At 45.6% G+C, this 13,482-nt stretch overlaps 1 protein-coding gene across 1 annotated transcript; it reads right to left on the bottom strand.

The window, feature by feature from the left end:
• Positions 1 to 1,669: 1,669 nt before the first annotated feature.
• On the bottom strand, positions 1,670 to 10,662 carry LOC117499027 (polypyrimidine tract-binding protein 2-like; the record flags this gene model as incomplete). Its single annotated transcript, XM_034151258.1, is given in 9 exon segments — positions 1,670 to 1,785; positions 3,936 to 4,143; positions 4,226 to 4,336; positions 4,484 to 4,639; positions 5,291 to 5,431; positions 6,756 to 6,925; positions 7,414 to 7,474; positions 8,865 to 8,892; positions 10,555 to 10,662. Coding segments are annotated over 9 exon segments (999 nt in total), but the record flags the coding sequence as incomplete, so codon positions are not given.
• Between the last annotated feature and the right edge of the window lie 2,820 nt (positions 10,663 to 13,482).

The following is a 13,482-nucleotide window of genomic DNA, read 5'->3' as shown; positions in this document are numbered from 1 at the left end:
TTCTTCTTCTTCAGTTTAACAGAGTGAGGAAGAGGAGGAGGAGGAGACAGCTCCCACAGAATGATTCATATGGAGTTCATATGAGAGTGAGCAGAGCTTAGAGGAAACAGAGAGACAGTTAGCAGAGTTAGCAGAGTTAGCTTCAGTCTGACAGAGAGGAGACAGCCCCCCCATGGTGAGGCACAACTAAAAACACTGGATAAAGACTGAAGGCTGGGGTGTGAGCGCTAGAAGCAAAGAGAGGTTAGACATGATTCACTGCAGAGAACTGATGAAGAGCTGTGTGTGTTCCTGACATAATGCATTCAATGAACCTCTCAGATCTGAGGGGGTGTAAGAGAGGTGAGAGAACAGTTCAGAGGGATCTGTTTCTGATCAGCATTAGTAGAACGGGGAAATGCTTGAAATCACTGTGAGAAATACTGAAATGTGTGAAGAGGAGAGAGCCCAGACACATCACTAATGAAGTTCAACCATTAACCCGGACTGTGCTCTGGCTTTTAACACTATTGAACATGACATCTAGTTATTGTGCTTTTTATCTTGTTTTGAAGTATTGTGTTATTATTTACTCCTGTTACCCTATATTGCAGGGGTGTCAAACTCAAGGCCCGGGAGCCAAATCCGGCCCGCGACTTCCTTTTATGTGGCCCCGCAAGAGCTTGCAAAGAATATAATACGTTTATTATACGGTCACATGCCACTTTACAGAAGCAGGTTGCCCATAAACTACATGTCCCACAATGCATCTCGTTTTGTGACATGCGCACTGAAGAGACTTGCAATTATTTGCACTGGACTTCTGCTTTCAGACGTAGTTAGTTATTACCCTATCCGATAATAATTATTTTATATATATATTATATATTTATATATGTATATTTATATAGTTACAACCGGCCCTTTGAGTGCAACCATAATGCTAATGTGTCCCGCGATGAAATTGAGTTTGACACCCCTGCTATATTGTATGTATTCAGCACTTTGGTCAACTGAGGTGGTTTTAAATGTGCTATATAAATCAATAAATAAAGATTGAGATTGATTCATTAACCTCTGAGGGGGATGTAAGAGAGGGGAGGAAATGTGTTCAGATAGATCAGCATTAGTATATTCATGGTATGAATGGAAGTGCTTGAAATCACTGGTGTGTATTTGTGCTATTTTGTGACCTCTTTGTCATTAAGTTAATGCAAACAGGTCGTATTACACTCGATTATAAACACACTCTGCTGTCAGGCCGGTATGATATTGAACGGGCGGAGACCCTCAAATCAGCTCCTCTTCACTAAATCTAGACTCACTTATAAATAAAGTTTATTTTGAATCAGACTCAAACAGTAGCTCCACTGGTTCATTTTAAGAGAAAGAAATCAATGCCAATAAAAAAAAGAGATGAAGGAGGGCTTTAAGACTGAGGAGTGTCTGTGTCCGTCCGGTGTGTGTGTGTGTGTGTGTGTGTGTGTGTGTGTGTGTGGTATGTGTGTGTGTGTGTGTGTGTGTCCGTCCGGTGTGTGTGTGTGTGTGTGTGTGTGTGTGTGTGTGTGTGTGTGTGTATGTGTGTGTGTGTGTGTGTGTGTGTGTGTCCGGTGTGTGTGTGTGTGTGTGTGTGTGTGGTGTGTGTGTGTGTGTGTGTGTGTGTGTGTGTGTGTGTGTGTGTGTTACTGACCTCCTCGTTGAGGTTGCTGACCAGCAGCACCCCACTGGACCCGTTCTGTCCGGACAGAGCGACCCGCCCGGCTGCAGCCGCCGCTGCTGCTGCTGCACTGAGAGGGTTCAGAGCTCCTGAGGACACACACACACACACACACTTTAGAATGACTCACACTAAGCATTACCTCATCATTAATGGTCTGTAAAATACCATTACCGTGATCTTTATTCAGTTACAGCCTGTCTGCAGCTCATAGGTAAAGGGGTATCTGGGATCTACCATCAATGAAGGGGGTAAAGGGGTATCTGGGATCTACCATCAATGAAGGGGGTAAAGGGGTACCTGGGATCTACCATCAATGAAGGGGGTAAAGGGGTACCTGGGATCTACCATCAATGAAGGGGGTAAAGGGGTATCTGGGATCTACCATCAATGAAGGGGGTAAAGGGGTACCTGGGATCTACCATCAATGAAGGGGGGTAAAGGGGTATCTGGGATCTACCATCAATGAAGGGGGTAAAGGGGTACCTGGGATCTACCATCAATGAAGGGAGGTAAAGGGGTACCTGGGATCTACCATCAATGAAGGGGGTAAAGGGGTACCTGGGATCTACCATCAATGAAGGGGGTAAAGGGGTACCTGGGATCTACCATCAATGAAGGGGGTAACGGGGTACCTGGGATCTACCATCAATGAAGGGGGTAAAGGGGTACCTGGGATCTACCATCAATGAAGGGGGTACCTGGGATCTACCATCAATGAATGGAGGTAAAGGGGTACCTGGGATCTACCATCAATGAAGGGAGGTACCTGGGATCTACCATCAATGAAGGGGGTAAAGGGGTACCTGGGATCTACCATCAATGAAGGGGGTAAAGGGGTACCTGGGATCTACCATCAATGAATGGAGGTAAAGGGGTACCTGGGATCTACCATCAATGAAGGGGGTAAAGGGGTACCTGGGGATCTACCATCAATGAAGGGGGTAAAGGGGTACCTGGGATCTACCATCAATGAAGGGGGTAAAGGGGTACCTGGGATCTACCATCAATGAAGGGGGTACCTGGGATCTACCATCAATGAATGGAGGTAAAGGGGTACCTGGGATCTACCATCAATGAAGGGGGTAAAGGGGTACCTGGGATCTACCATCAATGAATGGAGGTAAAGGGGTACCTGGGATCTACCATCAATGAAGGGAGGTACCTGGGATCTACCATCAATGAAGGGGGTAAAGGGGTACCTGGGATCTACCATCAATGAAGGGGGTAAAGGGGTACCTGGGATCTACCATCAATGAAGGGAGGTACCTGGGATCTACCATCAATGAAGGGGGTAAAGGGGTACCTGGGATCACCATCAATGAAGGGGGTAAGGGGTACCTGGATCTACCATCAATGAATGGAGGTAAAGGGGTACCTGGATCTACCATCAATGAGGAGGTACCTGGGATCTACCATCAATGAGGGGGTAAAGGGTACCTGGGATCTACATCAATGAAGGGGGTAAAAGGGGTACCTGGGATCTACCATCAATGAAGGGGGTAACGGGGTACCTGGGATCTACCATCAATGAAGGGGGTAACGGGGTACCTGGGATCTACCATCAATGAAGGGGGTAACGGGGTACCCTGGGATCTACCATCAATGAAGGGGGGTAACGGGGTACCTGGATCTACCATCAATGAAGGGGGGTAAAGGGGTACCTGGGATCTACCATCAATGAAGGGGGTACCTGGGATCTACCATCAATGAATGGAGGTAAAGGGGTACCTGGGATCTACCATCAATGAAGGGAGGTACCTGGGATCTACCATCAATGAAGGGGGTAAAGGGGTACCTGGGATCTACCATCAATGAAGGGGGTAAAGGGGTACCTGGGATCTACCATCAATGAATGGAGGTAAAGGGGTACCTGGGATCTACCATCAATGAAGGGAGGTACCTGGGATCTACCATCAATGAAGGGGGTAAAGGGGTATCTGGGATCTACCATCAATGAAGGGGGTAAAGGGGTACCTGGGATCTACCATCAATGAAGGGGGTAAAGGGGTACCTGGGATCTACCATCAATGAAGGGGGTAACGGGGTACCTGGGATCTACCATCAATGAAGGGGGTAACGGGGTACCTGGGATCTACCATCAATGAAGGGGGTAACGGGGTACCTGGGATCTACCATCAATGAAGGGGGTAACGGGGTACCTGGGATCTACCATGATGATAAAGCCTTGAAACTATCCCAGACCTCAGAATGAAGGGAGGTAAAGAGTTCTCGGTACCTGGGATCTTCCCGAGCAGCGAGCCGGAGTCCTTGTTGAAGGCGTTGACGGAGGATTCGAGGTTCGGCTGCCCGTCTCCAGCTGGCAGCTCTGGTCGGGTGTAGTCTCGGCTCTTATCGTTGTTGTACTTCACGTTCAGGTTCACCAGCTTGGAGAAGTCGATGCGCAGCGTGCAGCACGAGTTGTAGATGTTCTGCCCATCCAGCGCCTGGGGGGGAAACAGTGCTCAGGTGAGATGGGGTATATAGCAGGATACTATATCTGATCACATGACAGGAAGTGCCTCTCACCAGTTTGGCCTGCTGGGCGTTGACTGGCTCGCTGAACTGGAGCAGAGCCTGGAACTGATTGTTCTTTGTGAACGTGATTATCTTCATCACCGTGCCGAACTTGGAGAAAATCTGACCACAGAAACACATTTATTCATCTCTTCATACAGCGTGACCTTTAGGATTACTTTATTTAGGATTAAGGGTGGGTCGGTGTGTGTGTGTGTGTGTGTGTGTGTGTGTGTGTGTGTGTGTGTGTGTGTGTGTGTGTGTGTGTACCTGCTGCAGTACGTCCAGTGTTACGGGGTAGAACATGTTGTCGATGATGATCCTCAGCACGGGGCTGGAGGCAGCAGCCAGAGCCTCCTGGACATCAGAGCTGGGAGACCCCCCCGACTGCACAGCTGACACCGCCTGCAGCACCGCCTGCGTCCTCTACACATTTTAAGACATGCCATTATGTTAGAAAACTCTCACTGGTCCCCGGCTTGAGCTTCAACCTCAGGATCCATGTATCTGTGATCCTCTCCAGAATGGAAGTAGTCATCACATACAGAGCATCAACTAGTTCCTGAACAGTGTCCTTCACATGCTGATATCCAAGAGAGGGAGTTACACAGTCACAAGATGGAGGAATAGAAAGCAGTATTCAATGTTTACTTCAGATTAGCTCCACGTCAGAAATGAGCATGCTTGTCATATGTCTATCTCCATAGAGGCTGAATCATCATGTTAATCACATAGCTATCATATGCCTCAAACAGTCCTGATGCTCTTCTAGGTAATCATACATCCTGTCATGCACACAGCTACAGTTGGGATACCTTTGTTAGCATGTTGCTCTCATGTTGGAAGAGGACCTTCACTATTTTCACAACACACTTTTAAAAAATCTGTTAAATTGGCATGTATAAAGCCTTTTGGATACTTATTTTATTCACACAACAGTTTAGGAAAATAAAACTAAAATTGGTTTCAAGTGAAAACCAGAGGGTATATTGTTGTGGGCAAACAGTGAGTGCTTCATTTGATATGTTTCGACTCTTCTCAGAGTGTTTGAGGGTCTTTGAGGGTCTTTGGACTCACCTGGTTGCCGCTGTCTGTCTTCAGCTCTTTGTGGTTGGAGTACTGGATGAAGACGGGCACGTTGCGGATGTGAGGAGTGACCGTGGTGTAGTAGTTGACCATGGTGACGGCCGTCTCCTCCGTCCCCATCTCCAGGAACGCCTGATTCATGGACATTTATCACAAGTCAATATATATATATATATATATATATATATATATATATATATATATATATATATATATATATATATATATATATATATATATATATATATATATATATATATATATATATATATATATATATATATATATATATCTATATATATATATATCTATATATATATATATATATATATAGGTATATCTGTGGAGGATTTTCTAACAGTTTAAATTCACTCCTACTAAATGTTCTCAGACAGAAGGGAGTCGCCTTGACCATCGTGAAGAAATTATCTTATGGATCTTAGGTTTTTTTATTACCAAGTTTCGCCCGTCTGGCCAACAGTTGGCCTGTAATGTAAAGATGAGACCTTCACCCTTTTGTCTTTTTCCTGTATAAAGTGCTTGTTTTCCTGTAACTTGGTCAGATTCTTGTACGACACTAGTGGTGCAGGTTATCTGTCCTTCCAGCTGGAAATAGATTCTGTTAAATGCTATAACTCTTTATTAAATAACACAACTTTGGTTTAAGCTTGTATATTTGTTCTTTTCTAACCAGAAGGTGATGAAGTGTGGGATTTCCACCACAGCACACACACACACACACACACACACACACACACACACCCACACACCACCACACACACACACACACACACACACAACACACAACACAACACACAGCCTACACACACACACACACACACACACACACAACACACACACACACACACACACACACACACACACACACACACACACACACACACACACACACACACACACACACACACACACACACACACACACACACACACACACACCTCTCTGAGAACAGGAAGTGGTCATCTTCTACTGTGCCTGAACAACATTTGGACCCCTCCCTCTAAACGATGCTCAGGACCAGTGTTTCCGCCAGACCAGGGCTGAGAGGGCGTCCACCCCGAGAGCGGGGGGGTGACATTGAATTTTGAATTGAGCCGTCCCTTATACTATCTCTTTACGTCCCCCTGCTGACAGGGACACCCCTCCTTGCATGGTCCTTGGAAGATGCGGCGGTGGTTTTTTTTCCGTCAAAGGAACGCGCTTTGCTGGTGGCGAAAAGAATCCCACCAGACTCCTTTGCCCCTCCAACAGAGGGATGTCCTTGTCTTTTTTCCTTTTCGTCATTTCAAGCGATAAAAACTCTTGATCTTCTCTCAAATTATGAATTTTTTTGGACGCCCTCGGCTCGAGTTCAGGGCGCTCCGAGCTGAATAAGAGCGTCAAATGACGCCAAGGCGCCCCCCTGGCGGAAACGCTGCTCAGGACCGATGCTCACCTGGTTCTTGCCCTTCAGGGTCAGGATGTTCGTGACCTTTCCGAACGGCAGGCCGAGCGCGATGACCTCCGTCTCCGACGCCTCGTTGGGAAGCTTCCTGATGTGGAGCACTCTGGAGGGGGGGGCCTCTTCCACTCTCAGCTTCTTACTGTCACTGCCATTAGAGCCGTCTGGAGAGCACACACACACATATTAATGATGCACACACACACACACACACTGCTTCTTACTGTCACTGCCATTAGAGCCGTCTGAAGCGCACACACACACACACACACACACACATTGATGAGTGCAGCCCTGGTGGTCTGGCCTTTGATTAAAGTGTGTGTATCTTTATTATTCTGTCAGTCTCTAACGGGGTGACTGTGTGGAGGCTGTTAGTCTCCCTGATATTTCTGATAGCGTGTTCACAGCTTTCAATGTTCTGTCACATGCCGTGTGTGTGTGTGTGTGTGTGTGTGTGTGTGTGTGTGTGTGGGCAGCCCCCCTGCTGAGCATTGTGATGTTCCTCACACACTAAATGACCGACCACGCAGCTCATTCCACTTCAAAACAGGCGTCTGTCACTGGGACCAAATACCTCTCTGTAACCCCCCCTCTGTTTAAATACCCCCCCCATATGAATGCCTCCCAGTAACCCCCCCCCCCCCCTCACCAGTGATGCTGCTCAGGGCCGAGTTGGAGCTGCTGTACAGACTCAGCTCGTCTGATCCTCTCTGCAGAAACACAAACACACTCATTGAGAAACAGAGAACGTCTTCAATCTGCACGACTCACACCGTCTCTATTGGTTTATTGTACGATTGTTATATAAAGTGTTTCTTTAAATCATCTATGCTCTTGATCACAAGCTATATGATGATGTCTGAATATCAACCTGAGCATGGGCAGTAAATGAACATCTATGACAGTTAATATAATACTTGTTTATATAGAGCTCTTTTTAAGACCCTTTACGGATAGAAAACACGAGTATCTACAAGCATCCAACCAATCAATTACAGCTCTGATGTTCCTGACACGGAGAGGAGGATAGAGGAGAGGTCTCTGAGGAGAGTTTAGGAGGAAGAGGAGGAGGAGGAAGAAGATGAAGCTCTGAGTTTAATCTGTGTGAGTTTAAGATGTCAGGACGTCTCATCCTGAGTCCCAGCTGAATCTACAGCTGACTGATGGCCTGAACACAGCCTGGGGACCCATTACACACACTGAGACACACACACACACACACACACACACACACACTGAGACACACACACACTGAGACACACACACACTGAGACACACACACACACTGAGACACACACAGACACACACTGAGACACACACACACACAGACACACACTGAGACACACACACACACACACACACACACTGAGACACACACTGAGACACACACACACACACACACTTTGTTTTGGCGCTGGTGTTCTTTATGGTCATGATAAAGCCGCCCCTCACAGCGACAAGAGGAATAAATTCAGAGCGTATTAAAATGGTCCCTTTTGGGTTAAACGACATTATTCCTCCAACAGCTGGAGTTCAGACGGAGCTGAAATACTGAGGAAATAAACGTCTGACTTTACGGCTGTCTCCCTGAAGAGAGGAGCTCTGAGCAGGAACCAGCTAATCAGGTTTCAGAAACACAAAGTCCTGCTGCTGCAACACTAATATTAAAATAACCTCATTGTTTGGGGTTTACATCTGCAGCGTGGAAACACTGCATCTCTGCAGCTGCTCTCTTCAGGTCTGATTCAGGAACGTTTGTGGGGTTAGAAATACAGATCAATTCAATCTCTCGGTGCACAGCTGGGCGTGGATACTAGAGATTATATTATCATTCATTTGTATCTTAGGTCTGATAAGAAACTTAAAAGGCATTAATATCGCAGTAGAAGAATCCACGATATGCGATTTGATCAGCAACACCATACTTTAGATATAAATATAAGCATTATATTAGGGATCATTTAATAACTCCTCCACCCTGCTGCTTGTGTATAAACCTGTTGTAATCATCCTGAGGAGTTCATAACCCTCTTCCATCATGTAGGAACAGATGAGATCTGTGTGTGAGGAACGTGAGGAAACACAGAGTCAGAAACTCACCTTCACTCCAACTGCAACGTCACTGATGCTGGAAGAGAAGACAAAGTGAAGACATTATAAAACCTGGGTTATAACCAGGAGGCATCATTTATTCTAACAATCTGGAAATCATCAGGACAGATTTGTGGGACAGTAAACATCTAATACACCCAAACATATTGTCTTCACATCCAAACTGTGTGTAGCAGCAGTGATGGTGAGGGGCAACAGATGCACCACGTGTTGGATCACATGTGAACACAGAGGATTAAACACCTCTGTGTGTTGTTGGTTAACTAACCCGAGTTTATCAAATCAAATCAGGTTTTATTTATAAAGCACATTTAAAAGCGATTTTTGGTCGAGCCAAAGTGCTGTACATGTAATAAAAACACATTACTACAAATCACAATAAACGACAATAAATTACAACAGATATATCTTAAAAACAAAATAAAAATAAAACACACGGAAAATGTGTAAACCCTAGTTTATAGATTTATTTTCTTCAAGGCCTACTGTATATTTTCACACACACACACACACACACACACACACACACACACACACACACACACACACACACACACACACACACACACACACACACACACACACACACACACACACACACACACACACACACACACACACACACACACACACACACACACACACACACACACACACACACACACACACACACACACACACACACACACTCTTCAGGTAGTTTCATCCCACATGCCATTAGACTGTTAAACACCTGAACTCTGAAAGAACATCCAGAACATTCATCTGTTTGCATCTCATAAATATCAATATTCCAATTACTGTATAGACTCTTATGCACTATTTCTATTATATTATGTGTACTGCTTATCTGTGTTATTGTGTTGCTCTGTTGGAGGAGCCTGTGACCTCAGATTTCAGTGTCATATCCACACTGTAGCTCTGTACACATGATGATACAAGCCTTGAACCTTGAATTGAGTAGTTACACTATAATAATAACACAGTGGTTGGTGGAAGCCTTTATCAGCGAGCAGATGATCAGAACATCCACCTGGCTGCAGGTGGAAATACAATGCATCTGAAAACCACACACACACACACACACACACACACACACACACACACACACACACACACACACACACACACACACACACACACACACACACACACACACACACACACACACACACACACACACACACACACACACACACACACACACACTGCAGGCCTGTATATAACACAGCTGATACCATGTGACCCACACATCCCACTGAAACAGGAACTATGGTCTGGATTCACGACCCTGCAGGACAGACACACCCTGCACACACACACACACTGAACAACACACACACTGTAACACTATTATACACACTGAGTAATAACATTATAAACCCAGCAGCTTATATGCAGGACTATAGAGTGTGTGATGTGTGCACACACTGATTTAGACGCAGCACACACACTCTGTTGTTATCAGCTCCATGAGCTAGGCTAGCTGTTAGCCCCCACACAAAGGACCGTCGATACTGTATCACCAGCATGCTAAGTGATGCTAAGCTAAGCTATCCTCTCCTTTAAATACACTCTCTCTCTCACATTCACACATTCACACACTCCCACACACACACTCTGCAGATCATACACACACACACACCACATGTAATAAGGGTTAGTAATAATGTATTACCCGTCCATTTCTGCAGAATGTCTCAGTGCGTCCTGCTGCTGCTGTTTACTCCCTGTGACACTGCGCACCCTCACTGCGCACACACACACACACACACTGCAAAATGGAGGCAAGACGAGGCACGGCGGAAACTGACGGAAGGAGCCGAAGCGAGATATTTATTCAACATCATACCTGTATATGAAAATTATATTTTCACATCAGGGTCGGACACACATAAGGTAATAAAAATACACTTTCTTTAAAATGAAAAGAGATGTTCATATTTGTATCCATAATGCTGCTGTATATTCTCTGAATTCTCGGGAAGAATCAGGAGTCAGCTCACTAGGCGTAGTTCAGGCTAGCGGGTACTTTTTCACAGTTTTTCTGGCTCTCCAAAATCGAGGTTCTTTCCGGGCCAACAACCGGGCTGACTCGGGCTGAATATGCTAAACTAGTGAGAGAATCGCTGGCAACTACAACAAAATGAACATATTTGACCGTGATTTAATTGTAATACACGTTTCAAAATGATGAAGTAACAACATACTGATACCGGTTAGTAAAAACCTACCGGGTGCTAGTGAAAACCATGAATTAATGCTTTGACAAGTCTGCAGACAGACGGCAGGCGAAACACCTTTTCTGAATGGAGATCGGCTAAGCTAACGCAGTGTATGCTCCGACCGTCCACACTCACAACAACGGCCTACAGACATATATATTTCTGAACAGATATGAGGAGCTGTGAGCTCTGAGTGCTAACAGCTAACGGCTGTGTTGTTTTTCTGTGGTTCTCATTGAAGATGACGTCACGGCTCCGCCTACACTGCGTTACTATAGATACTACCCCAGTTCCTAAACTGTAATGGAAACGCAGCATAAAGTGAGCCAGGCCTAACGAAGCCTAGCCATACCGTACTAAGCCGAGTGAGGCCCTGCAGTGGAAAAGCTCCATACGGTCTCATTCACACCTAATAGTCCGCTTCTCTGGTGCGCACCAGACGACAGTTTGTTCCATCGTTTCATTTTTCAGAAGGTTCGGTTTGCGTTCACACGGGCAAAACTCAAACGGACTATAAACTTTAAACACAAGTCATGTGCACATTTTCTACGCCACTGAACATACTTACATTTAAATGTGTACTGCCTGGATTCAGCCATTTCCGCCAAAGATTTTGGAAATTGGTCCGTGCGCAAAGCATTATGGGGCTTTTAAAACCGCCGAGGATACACATGTGCAGCCTCGAAATTTCCCGCAACGAAGGACTCAGTCCTCGGTAGAATTCCAAGGATCCTGGACGTTGGAACAGTCCTTCGGCGGGATTCGATGACGTAGCATCCTTGAAATAGTGGCTCTGAAGGATCCTTCCTTGACATTGAGAAACACCCCGGGTAACACTAAAGAGTGACGCACACAGCTGGAGACCAGGGGACACTAAAGAGTGACGCACACAGCTGGGAGACCAGGGGACACTAAAGAGTGACGCACACAGCTGGAGACCAGGGGACACTAAAGAGTGACGCACACAGCTGGGAGACCAGGGGACACTAAAGAGTGACGCACACAGCTGGAGACCAGGGTTGCATTCGAATAGTCCATTTAGCTTAGGAACCTTCCTAACGGAGTGAAATGACCCGGAAGTCCCTCAGTGGCAGCCATGATAAGTGCCGTTCGAATTCTCTAAATGAAAGGAAAGGAGGTTTCAAACTTCCTTTATAACCTCCTTTAGCTTAGGAACCACTGGACCTCCCTAACCGAAAGGAGAGGAGAAAATGCTGCCCCACAATGCCTTGCGGCCGCAGCATTTGCCGTCACACAACAGTCGGCCGTTCACGGAAACAACCGATTATGAACGAGAAATGATATCATGAAAGTTACGGTGCTTATTAAGCATTTTAAAACGTATGTAGTAAGTTGCCAAAGTGCTTTGTTTTGAACGTTCATCAGTATTATAATCAAAAAGAGAAATATGAACGTTAGTTTTTACTGAAATGATCAAATAAAGTCAACATTTCAGTCTTTACTGAGCTGTGTGGGGTTTGTTCAACTTTAAAAGATGTTTGAATGGTGATATACACAGTGATAGATGTTAAGGACTAACGTTTATAATAAATACATTTGTATTGATTTTAAGATCTTTTCATACAATCATATGTATTGGGATCATTTGTATTAATGTGGACCGGAGGGAGAGGGTGACGAGCATAAGTTTCACTTTCCTTTCTTATTTAAATTCCAACTTTGGTCATGAAGAATATGTTTCTCTGTTGTCCCCGTTCATAAAGCATAACAGCATCAGAGCACGGTGCAGAGTCTCTAGATGAGTTTACAGTAGTCCCTCGTTCTTATTAAACATCCATGTTGTAGTCCGCTGTATAGAAAACTGTAGTTTCCATAGTTTCCCCACAGCAGCAGGCGCACATTTATGACCTCTGCTGGCGCATCATAAACACGTCGGATAGTGGAAGTGCAGTCGATTCTCTAAAGTGCCGCAGTCTCTTCTCCTAAGTCCTTTTGAATTCTCCTATCCACTATCCCTTAACCCCGTGACGTTTCACTCCGAGGTCAAGGGATAGACGATAGGGATAGAACTTAGGAGCTGTTTTTTTGGAGTATTCGAACGCAACCCAGGGGACACTAAAGAGTGAGGCACACAGCTGGAGACCAGGGGACACTAAAGAGTGACGCACACAGCTGGAGACCAGGGGACACTAAAGAGTGACGCACACAGCTGGAGACCAGGGGACACTAAAGAGTGACGCACACAGCTGGGAGACCAGGGGACACTAAAGAGTGACGCACACAGCTGGAGACCAGGGGACACTAAAGAGCGAGGCACACAGCTGGAGACCAGGGGACACTAAAGAGTGACGCACACAGCTGGAGACCAGGGGACACTAAAGAGTGACGCACACAGCTGGAGACCAGGGGACACTAAAGAG

The sequence above is a fragment of the Trematomus bernacchii genome, unplaced genomic scaffold, assembly GCF_902827165.1.
Source record: "Trematomus bernacchii unplaced genomic scaffold, fTreBer1.1, whole genome shotgun sequence".
Taxonomy (NCBI): domain Eukaryota; kingdom Metazoa; phylum Chordata; class Actinopteri; order Perciformes; family Nototheniidae; genus Trematomus; species Trematomus bernacchii.
The sequence above is the reverse complement of the archived record's forward strand: the minus strand, read 5'-3'. Positions and strand labels throughout refer to the sequence as shown.